We start from the raw sequence: 21214 nt of genomic DNA on the forward strand, positions 1-21214 counted from the left end.
AGGATTTGCGAGGCACGGGTTAAACAATTTTGGGAAGTTTTAAAAGTGGACTAGTATAAGACATTTGTAATCACTCACAAATTTTAATACTTTTAACTTATTGGTTTCCAAAAATGTATTTTCTGGACTTGGTTTAAGTTTGATGTCAGTGTGTGTCCTTAACATGTATGAAATCAATCCACAGCACCAAAAATTAATTCATTAGTTTAGTTAAAGTTCAAACCCACAATTAAGCCTATTATTCAATACTTTAAAAATAAAAACTTTTTTTTTTCATGAGCAGACAGATTATTTCAGCAGTAAATCTGGAACACAAGGGCACTGTAGCGATTGTTTCCCAAACTGAAAATTTCCTACAGTGTCAAATATACGACGGGTTCCTTCCCACTGTCCACAACCCTGACTGATGAGCAGATTGAGTTCATTTTTGAGTCACTGCATCTCCTCAGATAATGCAGGCTTCTTCAGGGGCTCTGGCATCCCAGGTGGAGGAAGGTGAAGGAAACAGAGCTTTGCTTAGGCATAGATGAGCTGCTGCAGTGCAGGCCACTACTCCGGGTTACAGACAAGTGCCCCCCGCCCCCGCCTTTAAAGTCAAGCCTGTGGAGGGCCTGAGAAACACTGCTATCTCTCTATTCAGCACAGACACTCTGCATGGGGGCTGGGCTCTAGTCTGTGCTTGGCCATGAACGTCACAGCCAGCTGCTCAGCCTTTGTGCATTCTCTTTGAGATTTAGGAAGCACAGGCTTGTAGAATGTCTCAATGGTAGGTTCAAAGCTAGTGAGCTTCTTCATGGAGTGTATCCTTGTAGAGTGTGTTCATGCCTTCTTTCCGGTATCAGACTGATAGCGAGTTCTGGAAAAGGTTTGAATGTGAACTTTATTAGCTTTCATAGCCATTAGGGTAGCAGCAGGAACAAATTCAACGCTAGAAGGAGCAGCTCCTGACAGCAATGTGCACCAGAGATAGCTATTCTCACTGAGTGTGTTGCTTTGAAATAGTCATAAAAGCCAGACATTGTCCTGTTTGTTGAGATATTAAATCCACTTTAATTTAGCCAGATAAAGAAGAGTGACACACAATTGCGTTGAATGTTTTGTTGAAAGTTTTAATAAGTACAGCACAGAAAAATTAATAACTGGAAATATATTGATTTATTATTTTTGCTGATGAACCAAGTCTTCTCCAGAAAATTGCAAGATTTAATAAAATTTTGTTAGATGGTTGGATAAGAATAAAACACAAAAGTATCAAGAAAAAAAAAAAAAGCCAGACTTGTACAAATTAGCCGATGACCTGGAGCTGGTCTCTTAGACAAACACCATTGAATGAACACCACTGGGTTTCAGATTAACTAAGAACCCACTGAATATGCTCCTGTACTTTGGGAGGACACCTGCAGGTGGCAGGTAATCAAATCCAAAGGAATGACATCAGTGTGCATCAGCTCACAACTTAACACCCCCAATGCTCTGGGCAGCGGTGGCGCACACCTGTAATCCCAGCACTGGGGTGGCAGAGAAAGGTGGGTTTCTGTGAGTTCAAGGCCAGCCTGCCTACAGACTGAGTTCTAGGACAGCCAGGGCCACACAGCAAAACCCTGTGTTGAAAAACCACCACCACTATCAACAATTACAACAAAACAACCAATGTCACATCATGCATAAGAATTCATTGAGGATCTTTGTCTTACACATCAGCTGTCAGCTTGCAGGGACAAGGAAGGGGGCAGGCAAGGCCCTGGTGGCTTCAGTCGGGCATGTGAGACCATCGTGCACCAGCTGCATTGAAGGGCCTTGTGAGCCATCACCCATGCTGGGTTGGCTTTTCAATGATGAAGCTGCCTTTGAGGCACTTCTACTGCTGTAAGTAACCCCAATAAAACTCACCTGGTGGGATGTAGCGAGAATTTTGGTTTCTTTAAAAACACAGAAATGTTATGTGAGTTTATTTTTGCTTTAATCCCAAGTGTGGGATATGGGGCTCCTTCAGGTTGTCCACAGCAGCTGACTATGATTTGTCTTACGCCCTGCCAGCTGAAGATAGCTTACGGTTGGAACTCTGGGACTCTTCAGAGGGTATATAAATACCAGAGCCCTGAGAGACACAGCAGCTGCTGCTCTCCCTGCTGCCCCTGCTGCCGTTGCTGTTTGCTGTTTGATAGTTTGCTGGTTGCTGGTTGGAGATATCCCGATGAAGAAAATCAACCCTGCCCCAAGGAACTAGACAACACTATTCGGCAGGAAGTGGTCTAATGACATCAATGCTCCCTTTCCTCTCTGTTCTTCCTCTCTCCTACCCAGTGTTGGGGGATTGGAAGAAATAGGGGTGGGGTAGGGAGGTAGGAAAAGAACCCAATGCAGTAGCCAGAAGTCCAGCTACAGTGGTAACCTTTCTTTGATCTGTCATTGGTTCCTTATCTGGGATGAGTACATGCAGAGTTTGTTTACATTTCCCTGGGAATACTGTGAAACTGTAGGCCTTGGGTGTAACTCTATCATAGTGCCTTTGTGTGGCATGTGTGAGGCTCTGGGTTTGTTCCCAGCACTGCAAAATGAAATAAGAAATTATTGCTTTGTAATAAGCCATATCCCTGCTGTGGCTGTTTATAAATCAAACCAACAAAGTGTACTTCTGAAAGTTTGTAAGCTGAAAGTGAAACATCGTGTATTGTATATATTTGTTTACAAATTTAAATGATAGAAATGAAGAAGAAATCATGGAGCTAATGACTGACATTTGGAAAAATAACTTTGTTGATTGTTGTTATAGTTCTGGGAATCAAAGCCGTGTGTGATTTCTGTGGCGGCTAGACCGATGCACCCATGTGCAATGGCTGATGCATTCGCTTTGCACTGCAGTATCACAGATTTCCGTGTTGTGTCTCACCTCGTGTTACCCTCTCCTGTTTAGAAACAACATCTTGTCTCAATTTGACATGATCCTCTGCACGACATAATTGGAGGACGGAATTATGCGTTGAATTACATACTATGAAGGTATATGTGTGTTTATCTGTCTCTGTGTATGCCATATGTCCCCAGGGGACAGAAAGTATGTTGGATCTCCTAGAGCTGGAGTTACAGACAATTGTGAGCCCCTGATGTGGTCACTGAGAACTGAATTCTGGTTTGCTAAAAAATCAGCCAGCCCTTAAGGTTTGTTTGCTTTTAATGCCTGTATGTCATTAAGTGCCAGGCTGGGGTATACTGGTGAAGATGGTTAAAGTTACGATCCTCATTCAGCTGAGTGTTCAGTTAGTGGGCAACTGACCAATAAGTTGGTGATTAGGTCAAAGAAAGACCTGGTGGGTTGGAGAAATGGCTCTCAGGCAAGAGTGCTTACTGTTCTTCCAGAGGATGATCAACAGACAGCACCCATATTAGGGGGCTCCCAAATGCCTGGAACTACAGCTCCATGGAGATCCAGAGCCTGTGGCTTCTAAGACAATTGCATTCACATGCACAAAGACATATAACTAAAACAAAATCCCTTTTGAAAAGAGAAATTGTTGGGAGGGCCTCCCAGAGGGCGCCCTGGTAGCGGAGCAAGCCTCAGTTTTCTCATGTGCCCAAGAAAGCGAAGAGAAAACCCGGCGCGGGTGTGTGTGTGTGTGTGTGTGTGTGTGCGCGCGCGCACGCCTGTTATCTCAGAACTTGGGGAAGTAGAGGCAGGAGGATTGCCATGAGTGCGAGGCTGGCTGGGGCGACCTAGTGTGACTCCCACCTCAAGAGGAAAGACAAAACCAGAGAGGGCATTGGTTGGTGCATAGTAGACAGAGGCGAACTAGACTGGGAATCAGGCTCCCAAGTGTTCAGCCCAGAACGATCACACCCATTTATCAGCAGAAAAACCGCCCAGGGAGTCGGACCTCCTCGCCGCGGGAATGACGCTCTAAGTAGGATAGCGGCTTGGACTTGAACTTGAAGCTGTTTCCTGTAAAGCACTCGCTCCTGCAATCAGGGGTGATTGGTTAGGGCTCCCTAAAATAAACAGTCTCTCTGCGGGCCCTTCCGAAGCCGGGAGTGACAGCGTTGAAAAAGAGAGAGAGAGCAAGAGAGAGAGAAATTGTTTAAGAGCAAATATATAGTATGCAATGGGAATATTGTAGAAAAGGCTCCTGACCCAAACTGCGTGAGTGTTGAGAGGAGAGCTACCGATTCTCAGAACAGGAAGCTTGTAACTTGTACTAATAACGGACAGTTCATAGAAAAGTGTTTAGAAGTATATAAAGGCAAGGCTGAATAAAACCTTTAAGGTGTGTGGACTTCTATATGTACGTATGCATGCATGCATGCATGTATTATTGAAGTAGGGTCCCACTCTGTAGCTCTGGCTGGCCTCAAACTCACAGAGATCCTCCAGCCTCTGCCTACTAAGCTTTGGGATTACAGGTGTGCATCACTGTCAAACTTGTTTATGAGCGCAACATGAACCCCTGAAGGATTTTCAGTATAGGAGTGGTTAAAGGGCAGTCCTTACTGCATTAATTCTGACTAGTCCCTTTGGGCTCATTACTGGAACCTCAGGCCTTTCACCACTCAAAGGGAGTGATGCGGTTTTGCAGTTTTGCAGTAGACTGTTCTCTTGCCTGGCAATGCCCTTCTTCTGTATGTTTTCACAAGACTCCATTGGATTGAAGATTTCCAAATATCTCCCAGTTGTGATTAGATTCCACCATGGAATAACATTTAGTCATGCCACAATTTTATCAGTTAGAAATTGCTACTTAAATCACCCCAAGATTTAGAGGCTTAAAAGGAGAGTAAACAGTGTTTTTCACAGTTCCCTGGGCTCAGGGTGTTGGGAATGGCTTAGCTGATTTCCTCTCAGAGAATTTTGGAGTTAATGAGGGTGCCAAGGCTTTCCACAACGGCTTACCTACGTGGCTGGCAAGTAGGCACAAGCTATTGGCAGGAGGTCTGAGTTTCTTGTCACGTGTACTTTTTGAAGGGCTGCTTGGCAGCTAGCTTTCTCTGAATGAGTGAGCTAAAAGAATATGATGGAAGCCAAAGTGTTCTTTGTGATCAAGACTCAGAAGTCACACACTGTCATTTCTACAATACCCAATTGAGGGCATGAGGTCAGCCCTATCCAGTGTGAGACACACTCAAGGTAAGAACACCAGGAAGGTGAGGAACACTGAGGGCACCATCTGGGCTAGCTAACACAGTGTTGGTAATGTTTATCTTCACTATGGATCCATCTTGCATTTACTTACTCTTACAAGAATCCACTCCAGGTAACCAAAAGGCCCCTCAATGACCTAGGGGCCTCCCACAGGACACCACCTTTAAAGATGCTATTATGATTACAGTACAAGAATATATGGGGTGAAGCAGGGCGCACACCTGTAATTCCAGCATTCAGAGAGGCAGAGGCAGGTGGATTTCTTGAGTTTGAGGCCAGCCTGGTCTACAAAGCAAGTCCAGAACAGCCAAGACTACACAGAGAACCCTGTCTTTGAAAACAAGAAGAAGATAGAGGAGGAGGAGGAGGAGGAGGAGGAGGAGGAGGAGGAGGAGGAGGAGGAGGAAAAGGAGAAGGGTAGGCAGAGAGATGGCTCATCTTTAAAATTCTTCTTGTTGTTAGTGTATATGTATGTGAGGGTTTTCTTCCCACCTTAACGCTAGGTCCAGATGAAACTCTGATTCCTTGGCTTGTGCATTAGCATATTTACCCACTAACCTGCTTGCTCACTTCTGAAAAGTTTCTTGAATTAGACTGCTTTACTTCTACTTTTTTAATTATTATTTTTATTTTATGTGTACAGGTGCTATGATAACTATTCTTGGTTGTTAACATGGCTATATCTGGAATAAACTACAATCCCAAAATGGAGAGCACATCTCTGAGAAGAGATTTTCTGCTTGGTTTGAAGTGCGTGAATCCACTTCTAGTTTGGACCTCTGAGGTGAGAAGACATTTGATCTGGACATTTTGTTGTTGTTGTTGTTCTGTGTTTAAAGACAAGATTTCTCTGTGTAGCCCTGGCTGTCCTGGAATTAGCTCTGTAGACCAGGCTGGCCTCAGACTCAGAGATCTGCCTGCCTCTGTCTCCTGAGTGCTGGGATTAAAGGCGTGTGCTGCCACTACTTGGCTCATTGATCCAGATCTTGAGATAGGAAGATGTTCACCTTTGATCCAGATCTCCAGGCTGGAAGACACAGACCTTTAATTCAGATCTTGAAGCAGAAGACATAGCCTTTAATCTAAATCTTAAGGCAGGAAGACATATCTTTAAAATGAGCCATATCTTCTGCTGGAAGTCTATATAAAATCTACATAGAAGAAGGAAGCTTTTGCTTTATAACCAGAGTTACAAAGTTTCCAAGAAATAAAGTACTTTCATTTAATTATATTTTTATTTTCTTCCTACCTCCTAGATTATAAAGTCACTAAAGCCCAAAAAATGCATAGACCTAGTTGAAATAAAAAAGGTAAATATTTATTGAATAATTGCATGTTAGCCAAGATTCCCAAAATACTGCCTGGAAATCTATCAAAACTTTAATTAATTAATTAATTAATTTTGAGGCAGGGTCTCACTATGTAGTTTGGCTGGTCTCATGCTTGCTTTGTAGACCTGGTTGCTCTTGAACTCAAAGAGATCTGCCTGTCTCAACCTCCCAAGTGCTAAGATTAAAGTCATGTACCACCATGGCCAGCAATGAAAACACTTAAAAACAACTTCCCCCAACAGTCCTGCAAGATGGGGAATGCCCAAAGACTGTTGATAAGCACTACAAAACTTGTTAGGGAAACAGTGGTTGGATCAGTTTTGTTGAAGAGGCTCTGCCTCTGTGAACTGAGGGTCATATTGCTTGGGATAGAATAATTTTCAGTATGGAAGATGCTAGACCAAAACAAGTTAAGTGCACATTGTACAAAACTTTAGCTAGTATGAAGTGTATCTGTAGTGACAAAACAGGCCAGTCAGCTGGCTCTCTTTATCCGTCGTTTCTATGTTTGTGGATTTAACCAACCTAAGGAAGAAAACACTTGGAAATAAAACTGTATCTGTGCTGAACATATTGTTAAACTCTAAAGAAATATATGTTTCTATCTTGTTAGGCATTGCACTATTAGTTTAATGTAAACTTGAGAATGTATGTTATATACAAACATACACCATTTTATAAAAGGGTTCTGAACATCTGCTGGTTTTATTATGGGTATGGAGAGTCCTGGAACCAGTTCCCTGCAGACACCCAGAGACAACTGCAGCTCTCAACCTGTGGGTTACACATCAGATTTCCTGCATATTAGATATTTATATTATGATTTATAACAGTAGCAAAATTACAGTTATGAAGTAGCAATGAAAATAATTTTATGGTTGAGAGTCACCATAACATGAGGAACTCTTAAAGGATCAGAGAATTAGGAAGGTTAAGAACCTCTGAACTAGAGGGATGTGATGGGTAGCCTGATCAATTAAATAGCAAGGGTGCTGGGAACTGGGGTTAATAAATATGTTCATTGCCTTGATTGTAGCAGTGATTTCATGTTGAAGTTTATTAAATTGTACACTTAAATGTGTCAATTATTCATCAATAAATCTGGAGGGTCTCTGTGTGTGTGAGAGTGTGTGTGCGTGAGAGAGAGAGACTCATTACATAACCCTGGTTGTCCAGGAACTTGCGATGTAGATTAGGCTGGCCTCCAACTCAAGAAGCGCTCTGTCTCTATCACCTGGGTGCTGGGATTACAGGCATTTGTTATCCTGAAACCGTTTAGGCCAGGAGTAGTGGTACATGCCTATAATCCCATTATTCAGAAGGCTAAGACAGGAGGATTGCAGTAAATCCGAGGATAGCCAGAGTTCAAAGAGCAAAATAGAGGCAGAACAGAGCCTCAGGCCGAGGAGGCTTTAAATCTGTAAGAGCAGAGAGATGTGTCAAAAGCAGGTTTGGTTTTGCGTTTTTAAGACGCTGTCATTCTACCTCTGGCTAGCCTCGAATTTACTGCAATCATTCTGCTATAGCCTTCTGAGTACTGGGATACAGGCATGCACTCCCGGTCGAAAAAACAAACAAACCTGTTTCAGCACGGCAAACGCCTGTGATCTCAGCACTGTGAAGTTAAAGGAGGAATCCAGAGTTCAAGGTCATTTTGGGCTGAAAGCCTGGGCTGTAAGAGACTCAAATCCCACTAATCGTCTGAAATTCCAGTTCCAGTGAATCCAGCGCGGTCTTCTGAGGACACCAGACACACATGGTACAGACACATGCAGGCAAAACACACATACACATAAAATAAGCCATAACAGTAACAGCAATAAAAACAATAAACTGATGGTTCCCTTTATAGGAAAGGATAACGTGCGGGAAGCGATCGATCATAAATAAATAACGTAGACCGATGCGACAGCAAATAAAGCAGCCGAGAGCGGCCCTGGGAGCTACTTTTGGCCAGCTCGGGGGTCCCGTCATTAAAGCGGAACGAGTTCTCACGGGCCGAGGCAGGGGAAGCCGAAGGCAGCAACACCAGGGAACGCGGCAGCTCTGCCCTTCCCGGCCGGCGGCTGGGCGGGGCTTCGGGGCAGGCCGCAGCAAGAGCGCCCGTCACGTGACGCGCCCTCCGCGCGACGCACTCGACGCGCCCGTCACGTGGCTGCCTCGGCCCGTCTCCGGCGGAGGCGGGCGCGGGCGCGTCCCTGTGGCCAGTCACCCGGCGGAGCTGGTCGCACAATTATGAAAGACTCGACTTCTGCTGCTAGCGCCGGAGCTGAGTTAGTTCTGAGAAGGTTTCCCGGGGCTGTCCTTGTTCGGTGGCCCGTGCCACCGCCTCCGGAGACGCTTTCCGATAGATGGCTGCAGGCCGCGGAGGAGGAGGAGGAGCCGCTGCCCTTCCGGAGTCCGCCCCGTGAGGAGAATGGTACGGAGCCGGGCCTGGCGCGGGCGGGCCTCGCGGGAGCCTGTGCGGCGCTCGGGGAGCTCCGGGCCCCGCCGTGGCCGTCGCCGGCGGACGAGCCGCCGGGTTGACGCGGAGAGGGAGGGAGGGAGGCCGGGGCGTTACGGAAAGGGCCAGGGAGCGGGCTCCGAGCTCTGACTTGTTGGCTGTGTCGCAGACGCCCTACAGGTACATTTTCTGATTTTTTTTTTTTTTCCTTTCCACACTGGACGGGAGGTTTTTTTTTTTTTTGCCTGGAGGTTTGCTTTAGCAAGAGTGAAGGGGCGGAGGAGGGACGGTTCCCGGGGAGCGGAGACAGTGCCTTGCCAGGTCTGCGTCGGACTACCTCCTCTGTTGTCCCAGACAGTTTGAAGCGAAGGTGCAGACTGGAGGGAGCCGGTGCGTTGCAGCGTTGGGTCGAGCTTTTGTTGTTAAGTCCAGGAACCGGATTTGGAGATTTCTAACAAAGAAATCCATTTAGATCAAGGATCTGACCAGGCAGGGCATTCCTGGTCAGTAGCTTAACTTGATAGGCTTTATGCAAACTGGTCTCCCTTTGCCGAAGTCTGACAGGTTTAGTTAGCTTTCTTTTCTTTTCTTTTCTTTTCTTTCTTTCTTTCTGAGACAAGGTCTCGCTATGTAACCCTGGCTGGCCTGGAACTCACTGTGTAGACGTGTTGGCCATAAACTCAAGAGATCCGCTTACCTCTGCCTTGCAAGTGCTGGGATTAAAGACATGCGCCACCACCTCCCGGCTAGCTTTAAAAAGTCCCTTACCAAACTTAAGCCAAGGTTTTACTCATAAAGTACACGTGAACAACTAATGATAATGAATTTTCACTTTCTTTTGTAATGTAAAGTCAGTGAAGATGACTTTTTTTTTTTTTGACACTGGGTCACATGCAGTCCAGAGTGGCTTTATATCCTGATGCTGTCATTGAGTTGCGTATCCTTTTGCCTCCCTCTCCTGAGCTCTGGAATTACAGGTGTCTGTCACCTGGGGTTTTTCTCTTTTCCTGAAAGGAAAGTTCAGGTCCCTCTACCTATGATAAATCATTTTAAGTATGTGCGGCTTTGATTTAAAGGACGCCACTACCGGGTGAGTTGAATCCAAGTGCCTTGCAAGCCGTTAGATACTATTTAGTGATAGGTCTCGTTTTTCATTTTAGCTGGTAAACAGCATACGCTTGAACATACCGATTGAATATTTAAAAAAATATTTTTATTAACAGATGAAAGCACCCCCAATGATAGCTTTAGCTTTCTAAGTAATTCACCGTATATGGCGCATAGTATAAACTTGTTGATTCTGAAAGAACAGTCCCACTGTAAAACTTGAAATTTAGAGGATTAATTTTCTCTTTTTACCCTGTTTAAGTCCTAATAGTGAGTATTTGGGTGGTTAACATTACAGTGTGCGTTTGAGTTACAGTGACACCTTAGGGTAGCTTAAAATGTGTTTTGTTTTTTCTTTTCCCTTTTCTTGTTCTTGTTTGTTTGTTTTTTTTGTTTCTCGAGACAGGTTTTCTCTGTATTGTCCTGGCTGTTCTGGAACATACTCTGTAGATGGCTGGCTTTGAACTCGGAGGTCAGCCTGTCTCTGCCTCCTAAATGCTGGGATTAATGGCATGCCATGGTGCCACCACCACCAGTTTTTATTTGTTTGTTTGTTTTTCAAGACAGAGTTTCTCAGCCTGGCTTGGTAACACATGCCTGTCTAGGACAAGACAGCCAAGGCTACACAGAGAAATCCTGTCTCAATAAAAAAAAAAAGAAAAGAAAGAAAAAAGACAGGGTTTCTCTGTGTGACCCTGCCTGTAGACCAGGCTAGCCTCCAACTCTTGAGATCTTCCTCCTGAGTGTTGGGAATAAAGGCCTGCATCACTATGGATTCTTTACTCAATAATTCAGTTCAGTTTCCTCAGCTTTTAGATCAGTCCGACCAAAAATTTAATTAGAAATAATGGGTCTATATTGTATAATTCTTACTGTAAATTGTTATTTTCATAAGGGTTTATTACAGGCCATGGAGAAAAAAAAAAGTGATATCCCTCTGGTCTGAGGTATCACTTTTTTTTAAAATGGGAATCTCAGTAACTTTGCATGGCCTGGAACTTGCTGCGTAGACCAGACTGGCCTTGAACTCATAGAAATCGAGCTGCTTCAGCCTCCTGATTGCTGGGTTAAAAGGGTACACTACCACCCCTAGCTCAGTGTGTCACCTTTAAATGGTATTTTGCAACTATTAAACTACTTTGAATGGTTCATCTATACAAATCAATTGGAGAATTAAACCTTTCTGTTTATTTTTGAAATATTGAAAGTAATCTAATTTGAAGTAGTACTTTCAGAGGTTTATTGACTCTGGTTCAGTTCAGTTTGGATTTAGAAAATACTTCGCCATCTATAGAGCGTGCTTTTGGTTGTTAGCATGCTCAGGTCTCTGAAGAAGTAGATTTTTGTTTTGTTTTGTTTTTCGAGACAGGAATTCTTTTTGTAGTCCCAGATGTTCTAGAACTAGCTCTGTATACCAGGCTGGCCTAGAACTAAGACTGCCTCCTGAGTGCTGGGATTGAAGGGCATGTACCAACCGCCTCCCGGCTTTAAGTCTTGTTTTGTGAAAGTGAGTAGATCTTTTGATAGACTTGGCTTTTACAGAAGCATCTTTATCATTTAAAATAGTTATTTTTTTCTCTTATTCTTTTTAAGAATGCATCTGGCTACTTTGCACAGACTGGCTTCTACGAACTCTTGAGCCTAGGGGATCCTCATGTCTTTGCCTTCTGGATAACTGTAACTATAGTTGAATGCTGCTCCACCTGGTTTAATGCCACAACCTACTATCATTAACTTCTAAAGGTAGATGGTCATTTTTCTCTGTTTGACGTCAGGAGCTGTGCTAGGATTAAAGTCTGTGAAGCAATTTTTTGTCTCCTATCATTATTTAAACACTAATAATGTTATAGCTCTACTATCCAAATTCCTGACTGCTGGAAACCTCAACCTTTTCCTTTACTCACAGAAAGAAAAAAGACTCCTAAGCCAAACCATAGTAAGAATTTAGCAACCTTGACAGAGTTTACTTATTGTAAATGTACAAAGTGAAATTTAACAGACTCAGTTACTCACCCTTCTTTTGACAATTTGGTAGTGTGCCAAAAATGACTGAAGAAAAGGTAGCCAAGAAGCTGTTACTATGAGGAGGAGACTGGGGAACTTTATATTAGAAAGAGAGCTTCACCTTACCCTTTGTTTAGCATGTAAAACAAATCTTCGTGATCTTTAAGAGTAGAATTTACTAAAACAGACACAGGATAATCTTGTAAGTATATAATAAATTTGAAACAAAATTTGACATATGCTTAGCTAGTAGATGTTAGCATTGAGATGTGGCTTTTGTTCTATATGTTTTACAAAGGCCAATTACATATTGATCAGTCCAAAAATATGAAGTAAACACTTCTATTAATTACTGAATAATAGAGAAGCACAATTGCTTATTAAAGACCCCCCCAATTTAAGCCAGATAGTGGTGGTGGAGGAGGTGGTGGCAGCAGCATTGTACCTCTTTAATCCCAGCACTCAGGAGGCAGAGAGGCAGGTGAATCTCTTGAGTTTGAGGCCAGCCTGATCTACATAATGAGTTCCAGGATAGTCAGGGTTACATGGAGAAACCTTTTCTCAAAACAAAACAATACAAAAGATGCCCAAGTTACTAAGTGGTAGGTAGGTGTTGATCTGCCAAACCAGATGCCTAGGAGTAGAGCTTGGTATTTAAGGAGATGTATACTTGTGAGCTCTCAGATGAAAGGTGTTAATGTTAAAGTTTGGGTTTTTTGTTTGTTTGGTTTTGGGTTTTTTGTGTTTTGTTTTGTTTTTGTAAGATTGAAAGTTAGAGGGATGTCTCAGTAGTTCACGAGCATTTGCAGCTCTTTCAGAGGATCAGAGTGTGGTTCCTAGCACCTGCATTGGGTGGTCACAACCAGCTGTAACTCCATCTCCAAGGGATCTGACACTTTGGCATCTGAGAGTATCAACAAGCACACTCACAGACAATACACATAATAAAACAAAAATCTTTTTAAAAAATAAAATCATTTTAAACATTGCTAAAAATTATTTTTTTATTATACCATATTTTCTTCCAGTGACATGAAACCTGGTAGAGTTTCCTTTATTGCTAAGTTCCTTACATGTAGACAGGTTATATGCAACTCAGTTTTATGCATTTTACTTTGACACACTACAAACATAAATACATGAGGGAATTCTTAGTAGATTGGGAAATCATCTACTAAACCAAATAGATTCTTTATGAGAAACATTAAAGAACTGTATTAAAGAACTGTCAAAATACTCAGGGGTAGATAATGTGTTAATACCATTTGTTTATAGTGTTAGCAAAATGAGGCTTTCTAGTAGATAATGTTCCGGCACTTGTTTATGTATCACCTTTTCAGATTAAGTTTTTATATATCCAGATATTATCATTGCTGTGGGTAGGTGGGTCCATTCATTTGACGTATCTGCTGCTTTCTTAGGAAGGAAGTTACTTTATTAAGGGAATCTAAATCCAAGTATCTGCTTTGAATGAGATGTGTCCCTGTAGTCTCAGATATTGAACACTTGCTCCACAGTCAATAGTGCTGTTTGGGGTGGGTTAGGTGGTGCAGCCTTTCTGAAGAGCGCATATTAGGGACTTTGAAAAGATGATAGTCTAGCCTACTTCCAGTTCTTTCTCTACTTCATATTTATGGTGAAAGATGTGAGCTCTTAGCTTCCTGTACCTGCTGTTTCCCTACCATGAGAAGGACTCTTATTCCTCTGCAACTATAAGCCCCAGTAAATTCTTGTGTAAGTTGCCATATTTTATCATAGCAACAGGAAGTAACTAATACACATAGTGTGCACTATTAACAGTGAGTTGTCTCTTTGGCCCAGCAGTTCTCAACCTCTGGGTTACAGCCCCTTTGTCAAACCTATCTCCAAAAATATTTATGTTACAATTTATAACAGTAGCAAAATTACAGTTATGAAGTAGCATCAAAAATAGTTTTAGGGTTGGGGGGGTCACCATAACATGAAGAACTGTATTACAAGGGTTGCAGCTTTAGGAAGGTTGAGAATCCCTACTCTATCCTCTTTGTGTTTTGTGTGTGTGTGTGTTGTTTATTTGGTGTTTTTGTTTTTTGTTTGTTTGGGTTTTTTGCTTGATTTGCTTTTGGAGACAGGGTTTTTCTCTGTGGCTCTGGCTGTTCTGGCACTTACTGCAGACCATGCTGGCCTCAAACTCAGAGATCCACCTACCTCTGCCTCTAGTGCTGCTGAGATTAAAGGCATGCACCACTGCCTAGCCCCTTTGTGGTTTTTCATATTCTTAAAGTATATATATATAATACCCCTTTCACTTTCTCCAACCCATATGCTCCAGGGACCTGCTTGGATTTACTTTGAGCAACACTATTGGAATGGATCTAGCTCAGAATTATGAAATTTAAAACCTATTAAACTACTTGAAAGCCAAGAAGATAGCCCCTATTTAGTTCTTGATGCCCACCCCAGTGTTTCATTCTAGAACCACTGATTCCAACTCTAGTTGCCTCATTTACCGACTCATCCACATGATGGCTCACAACAAACTGTAACTCCAGTTCTAGTGAGGGCTGAGTATTGAACTTTGGTCCTCTAGAAGAATAGCCAGTTGGCTTTTAACCAGTGAGCCATCTCCCCAGCACCATCTCTGACTTTTTTGAAGTCTTTATCTTCAGTTGCGTCCAAGAAGATTCCTTGGTAGATGTAGTAGGTATTTTTTCTGTTGCAACATAAGAAAGAAGGGGTGTAATGGGGCTTATAGTTTCAGAGGGACAGAGTCAGTCATAGTGGGGAGAGCCTGGCAACAGAAGAATGAGGCGTACCTGACAGGAAGCAGAGAGATCAAATTTCATTTGTACATAGGAAGCGAAAAAAGCACAAGAAGTTGAGCCAGCCTATAAAACCTTAAAGCCTGCTTCCAGTGATGTGTTTCCTTCATCAAGACTCCATGTAAAGGTCTTAAAACCTTCCTAAATAGTACCACCAGCTAGCTTAAAGTGTTCAAATATACGAGCCTGTGAGGGACATTTCTCATTCACACCACCGTTTTAAGTTTTTATATTTCCATAACCTAATTATATATTGTTCTATAGAGCAATTATTTACATACTTTATTATTTTAGGACAAAAACCTTGCTCTGTAGTTCAGGCTGGCCTTGAGCTCACTGTAGCCCAGGCTGGCCTTAAACTAGTGAGCCTTCCTTAGCATCCTAAGTGCTGGGATTCTGCAATCCAGGTGTGTGCTACCATGCCTGGCTCTATAAAGCAAATTATAAACACATCTTCAGATATTTTGCATACAAAACCAATATAAACCTCAAGGTTTTTTTGTTGTTGTTTTTATTACTTATAATAATTTGTGGGATACTTCTGATATGCCCTAAATAAATTATTTTTTTGTTTAAGTAATTTTACTGGTTTTCAACATTTATTCATGCATTTATTTTTGGGTTTTTGAGACATGGTTTCTTTGTGTAGCTTTGGCTGTTCTGGACTAGCTTTGTAGATCAGGCTGTTGTTGAACTCACAGAAATTTACACACCTTTGCCTCCCCAAGTGCTGGGATTACAGGTGTGGACCACTGTGCCTGGCTTGTTTTTAATCTTTATAATTTGAAGTTTATTTAGTAAGTAGCTTAGTCAGGGGCTGGAGAAATGGTAGTTAAGAACACTGGCTGCTCATCCATAGGACCCAGGTTCAATCGCCAGCACCCACATAGCATCTCCCATCTGTCTATAATTCTAGTTCCAGGGGATCTGACATCTTCATGCAGACATACATGCAGGCAGAACACCAGTGCACATAAGATGAAAATAAATAAATTAATTAAAAAATGTTTTAGTTAGGGTTTCTACTGCTGATATAAAACACTATGACCAAAAACAACTTGGGAGAAAAGGCTTTATTTCATCTTATAACTCAGGTCACACTCCATCGTGGAGGGAAGTCAGAGCAGGAACTCAAGGCAGGAACTGAAGCAGAGACTTTGGAGCAGTGTCTACTGGCTAGCTCCTCATGACTTGCTCTGCATGCTTTATACAATTCAGGACCAGCTGCCCAGAGGTAGCACTACCCACAGTAAGCTGCCCTCCAACATCAATCATTAATCAAGAATATGCCTCTCAGACTTGCAGTTTGATGAGGAATTTTCTGATATTCCTCTTCCCAGATATAACTCTAGCTTGTATCAAGTTGATATAACAATCAGGACAACTGACTCCTTGCCAATTGACACACCACTACATTACTATTAAACTGTAACTCTTTTTAAAAATATGACACTTTAAAAGTTCAAAGTCTATAAAATAGCAAATTTCTGATAACTGTGGGTTCCTGTATAATCTAAAAACAAGTTAAATACTTTCTTATTCCAAGAGAGAAGAACTGGGCACAGTTTACATTCACATAAAAGCAAAACCGAAGTCCAGTGGTGTAAAGCTAAGTGTCAAACATCTGGGACTCACAAACTTCTGGGTTCAAAGGGAGTGAGTAGCTCCACCTCTCTTCACATATAGTGTGTCTCATAGGCTCAGACCAGCTCCATTTCACAGCTGTTGCTGCCTTCATGGTTGTCCCATAATAACTGCCATCTCCAAAATTCTGGAGTCTCTGCTTCAGCTAGTCTGCACCTTTCCCAGTAGCCTCTCCTGGGCTGTCTTCAGGGACTCTGATCGTGTCACATGGTACCAAAACCTCAACTTCCCTACTGGACCTTCATTCCTGCACCTCCTGCTGCAAATGAGGCTGCACCTTTACCACTGGCCGCTCCTGATGTTTCACAGTGCCAAGCCCCAGCTGCTCTCCTAGACCCGATTCATGCCTTTGAATCACTTATACATGACCAAGTTCAGCTGCCCAGCATAAGGTACAGCCTTGGCTCCTTCTGAATCACAGCTTCTGTGTATTGACCCTGAGGAAACACTTCCCAGAAGATTTTGCCTCAGTGATGCTCTTCTCTTCCTTCTCTTCATTTTTTTCAAGGTTTGATCATTTGTTTATTACTCTTTTATTTATTTGTTTGTTTTTTTAAGACAGGGTTTCTCTGTAGCCTTGCCTGTCCTAGAATTGAGTCTATAGATCAGTCTGGCTTTGAACTCTGAAATCCACCTGCCCCAGCCTCCCATGTGCTGGATTTAAAGGGATGCACCACCATGCCTGGGTTATGTGTTATTCTTATCTTAAAGAGTTATTTTCGACTGGACTCAGATTTAGAAGTAGATACTCTCAGACAGCCCATATATACATCGCTTGGCAATCTGTTCTCTTGGCCAAAGTTTAGCATATTCTAAAACTCCTTGTTTTCAGAGTAATATCAGAGTAATACATTGCCATTTTTGTTGGAGGACATGTGGAGTAATAAAATGTCCGATCTTAGGTGATCTTGGTCCTGGGCACCTTACATTCTTTGTTCAGGACTGTCTGACAGTATATTGGACATTATCTTCTTTGGGAGATTGAAAAGTTTCAGACTCCATGGGCTCTTTTGGGTTCCAATAATTAAGATACAGTAGTATCTCTCCATCCAGAAATATGCCTTCTCTCTCTCTCACACACGCACACCTTCCTCGTCCCTCCCGTCCCACTAACAATAACCAAGTTGAGAGTGTTCTGATTGGCATCCACAGTGTGTCCTACATCAGGCTTGCGCTTCCTTTCTTCAGTCCTTGCTCTATAACAAGAAGGCCCCTTACTCAACAGCAGGAGCAGGCACATTTGACTGTGGTTCAAGACACCTCACTTCATGGGAAAACCTTGTTTGTTGTTCCCACTGTTGATGATGACCACAGAACACTTCCACTTTTCACGCAAAGCATCCACAGTAGCTATGTGCTTCTCATAGAGAGTACAAGGTCTGTGTTCCTCGACCTTTTCAATGAGCTTCTGAAGTTGATGGCTGGGAAGGAGATACTCAGCTCCATCCTGACACGGCTGACTGCTTAGGAGGTGCCACAAAAAAAAAAAAGCTGTTCTTTTCTTAATCACAGTTCATTCTTCATCCCTAGCTGCTTCAAGCAAAGATTTCACTTTAGTGGTTCTGGTCTTTTATTAATGAAAGTTGATTAACCTGACTAAAACCATAGAATCTTTCTTTTTTGTTTGTTTGTTTGGTTGTTCGGTTGGTTTTGGTTTTTTGAGACAGGATTTCTTTGTGTAATAGCCCTGGCTGTCCTGGAACTTTCTTTGTAGACCAGGCTGCCCTCAAACTCACAAAGATTTGTCTGCCTCTACCTCTCTAGTGCTGGGATTAAAGGCATATGACACCATCAAGTGGCTGAGCCACAGATTCTTAATTCAGAATATGGGATGGCCCTCAAATAATTTTTAAGGGACTTTCAAACTTCCCTCTGAAATTACACAAGCCAGGCCTCTATTGTCTGCTCTGTTTTCAGGGTTATCTTTTGAGTTCTCACAGCAGCTTAATTAAGCTCTTAATACTCAGTGGGTTTTCCAGCCCAAAGTTCTAATGTCCTTCCTCAATCATCCCCAAAACATGATCGGGTCTGTCACAGTAATATCCCAAAATTTAGGTACCAGTTTTTGTCTTAGGATTTCTGTTGTTGTGGAAACACCATGACCAAAAGTAAGTTGAGGGGGAAAGGCTCATTTCAGCTTACAACTCTGCAGTCACACACTCCACCACTCATGAAGGGAAGTCAGAGCAGGAATTTGCAGGGAGAAAGTGAAGCAGAAGTCATAGAGGAAAACCTACTTACTGACTTGGTCCTTTTGGCTTAATCAGCCTGCTTTCTAATACAAACCAGGACTTTGGGCCCTCCTATATCAATCTTTAATCAAGAAAAGGTACCCACAGACTTCCCTACAGGCTTCTGGACTTGATGGCACTTAATTGTAATCTCCACTAGGAGCTGTATTTCAATCATTACAGTATTAAGAGAATTAGTTTGCCATTTGCTGAGTTAGGCAAAACTGCATGAAAAATTAGTGTCCGGTAAAGGTTAAAATTTTAAGTTTGAGGTGCTTTTAGGTATCAGGTATTTGGTATGTGACATAAGAGTTTAGTATAAGATTTGGGTTAAAATACATTTTTTGTTTGTTTTTTGAGACAAGTCTCTCAGTAAGGAGGCTGGCCTTGCACTCATTCCCAAGTGCTGGGATTAAAGGTATGTACCACCACACATGGCCTGCAAGGGTTCTAGGTTATTTCCATGAATGGTCCTTGGTTGGAGTATCAGTCTAAGAAAAGATCCCTGTGCCCAGATTGTTGGTGCTTGTGGAGCTCCTGTCCCCTCCAGGTCTTTTTTATCTCCCCCTTCTTTCATAAGATTTCCTGCACTCTGCCCAAAGTTTGGCTATGATTCTCAGCATCTGCTTTGATATTGAACTCAAGCAAGGTTTGTGCTTGCCCTCTGAGCTATCTTGCCAGATCTAATAGGAATTTGTAGCATTTGTGTTCTTTGCTTCAGTTTTTATTTTGTTTTGTTTTTGTGTTTTTTTCAGTAATGGGATAAGGGACTGATAATGATGTGGGCTAGGGAATTTGAGAAGGAAATGTAGGTATACCTAAGGAGCAAAAGGGGGGGGGGGGGGGGGAAGGAGGAGAAGAATAAGAAAAAAAGAAAAAAATCAGGAGGTTTTAAGTATTCTGCCAGGGTAGTGAGGTTCCAGGTTTCTTAATGTATTTCCTTTTCTAAGCAATGAAAGAGAAACACAATTATCAAGAAATTACCATATTTTAGTTAGTCTAAGAAGGTTCTGGAAGGTCTATGCAAAATGAGCTTTGTCATGTAAGAAATGTTGATAAAAGACCCAAAATTCTCTGATCATGGTGACACACACCATTAATTGAAGCACTTGGGAGGCAGAGGTAGGCCGATCTCTGAGTTAGAGGCCAGCCTGATCTACAGGAGTGAGTTCCATGACAGCCAAGGCTACACAGAGAAACCCTGTCTCGAAAAAGTTAGCAAACAACAATAAAAACAAAACAAAACAAAATTTAATGTAGTGCTGGCACTTGAAGCTAGGGCCTGAAGAATTGCTAAGAATTGCTTGCCACTGAGCAATCTGTGGTCTCTACTGTCTTTAATTACTCAATATTAGAGAATTAACTTCATATCCTTGTTCTCTTTTGTATTATTTGTTCTGTTTTGCTTTATTGTTGTTATTCTTTTACACTTATTTATTTGGTGCATTTGTATATCTGCATATATTTGAAGGTCAGAAGAAAGCTTTGGGAGTCAGTTCTTACTTGTGGGCTTCAGGAATCAGATTCAGGTTAACACCTTTACCCACTGAGCAATGTCACTGGCCCAGTTTTGCCATTTATTTAATTAGTTTTTTTGAGACAGAGTTTCTCTGTGTAACAACCTTGGCCCTTCTGGACACTCTATAGATCAAGCTGGCTGTTTTTTGTTTTGTTTTGTTTTTTATTGATTTAGGGTTTTATTTTATTTCATTTTATTTTTCCTTTCTTGGAGTGAGAGTATGTGTCTGTTTTCTGAAACAAGGTTTTACTGGGTAGCCCAGGCTGGCCTGGATCTCAAGATGTTCCATCCTCTTGTCTCCCAAGTACTAGGATTACATGTATACCTCACTATGCTTGGCTTAAAAGAAACTATATAATTTTTATGTATGTATATGCTTCTATGTGTGAGTGAATGCCACTTGAGTGCAGTGCCTGTAGAGGCCATAAGAGGGCGCCAGATCCTCTGGAGTGAGAATTGTAGGCAGTTGTGAACCATCTGTTGTGAGTGCTGGGACTTGAACTCAGGTACTCTACAAGAAGGCCAAGTACTCTTTAACTGTGGAGCCATCTCTCTAGCCCCTAATATTTATTTATTTATTTTTATTTTGGGCATTTAGCTAGTCTTCGTCCCTAGCTCCTTTCTCCCTCCATTCTCTAAGGCTATACTTTCTCCTCTCATACATTTTAGACTATATTTAGCCTCAGTTGTCAACTTTACACATCTCTGAAAAGGAAACCTCAATTAAAAAATTCCTTTCTTCAGATTGACCTGTGGGCATGTCTGTGGGGCATGTTCTTAATTGTTACTTGATGTGGGAGGACCCAGCCCACTGTGGGTGGTACTGTCCTAAGAAAGTAGCTGTGCAAGACTATAAGCAGCATTTCTCCCTGATCTCTGCTTTAGTTTCTGCCTTGACTTACCTCAGTGATGAACTGTTAGTTGGAAGTGTAAGTTAAAGTAAACTTTTTCATCCTTGAGTTGTTTTTGGTTGTGGAGTTTTATCACCATAACAAGGAAGCAA

At 42.2% G+C, this 21214-nt stretch overlaps 1 protein-coding gene across 1 annotated transcript in view; it reads left to right on the forward strand.

Annotated features, from left to right (window-relative positions):
* Window positions 1–8814: 8814 nt before the first annotated feature.
* LOC129685688 (transient receptor potential cation channel subfamily M member 7-like) overlaps window positions 8815–21214 on the forward strand; it is a 30940-nt gene continuing 18540 nt past the window's right edge. The window contains exon 1 of the mRNA XM_055619229.1: window positions 8815–8881. Coding sequence (XP_055475204.1) covers window positions 8879–8881 — 3 coding nt within the window. The 5' untranslated portion in view covers window positions 8815–8878. The remainder of the gene's footprint in view (window positions 8882–21214) is intronic.

This window comes from Psammomys obesus, unplaced genomic scaffold, assembly GCF_907164565.1.
Source record: "Psammomys obesus unplaced genomic scaffold, mPsaObe1.curated_primary_1811, whole genome shotgun sequence".
Classification (NCBI taxonomy): domain Eukaryota; kingdom Metazoa; phylum Chordata; class Mammalia; order Rodentia; family Muridae; genus Psammomys; species Psammomys obesus.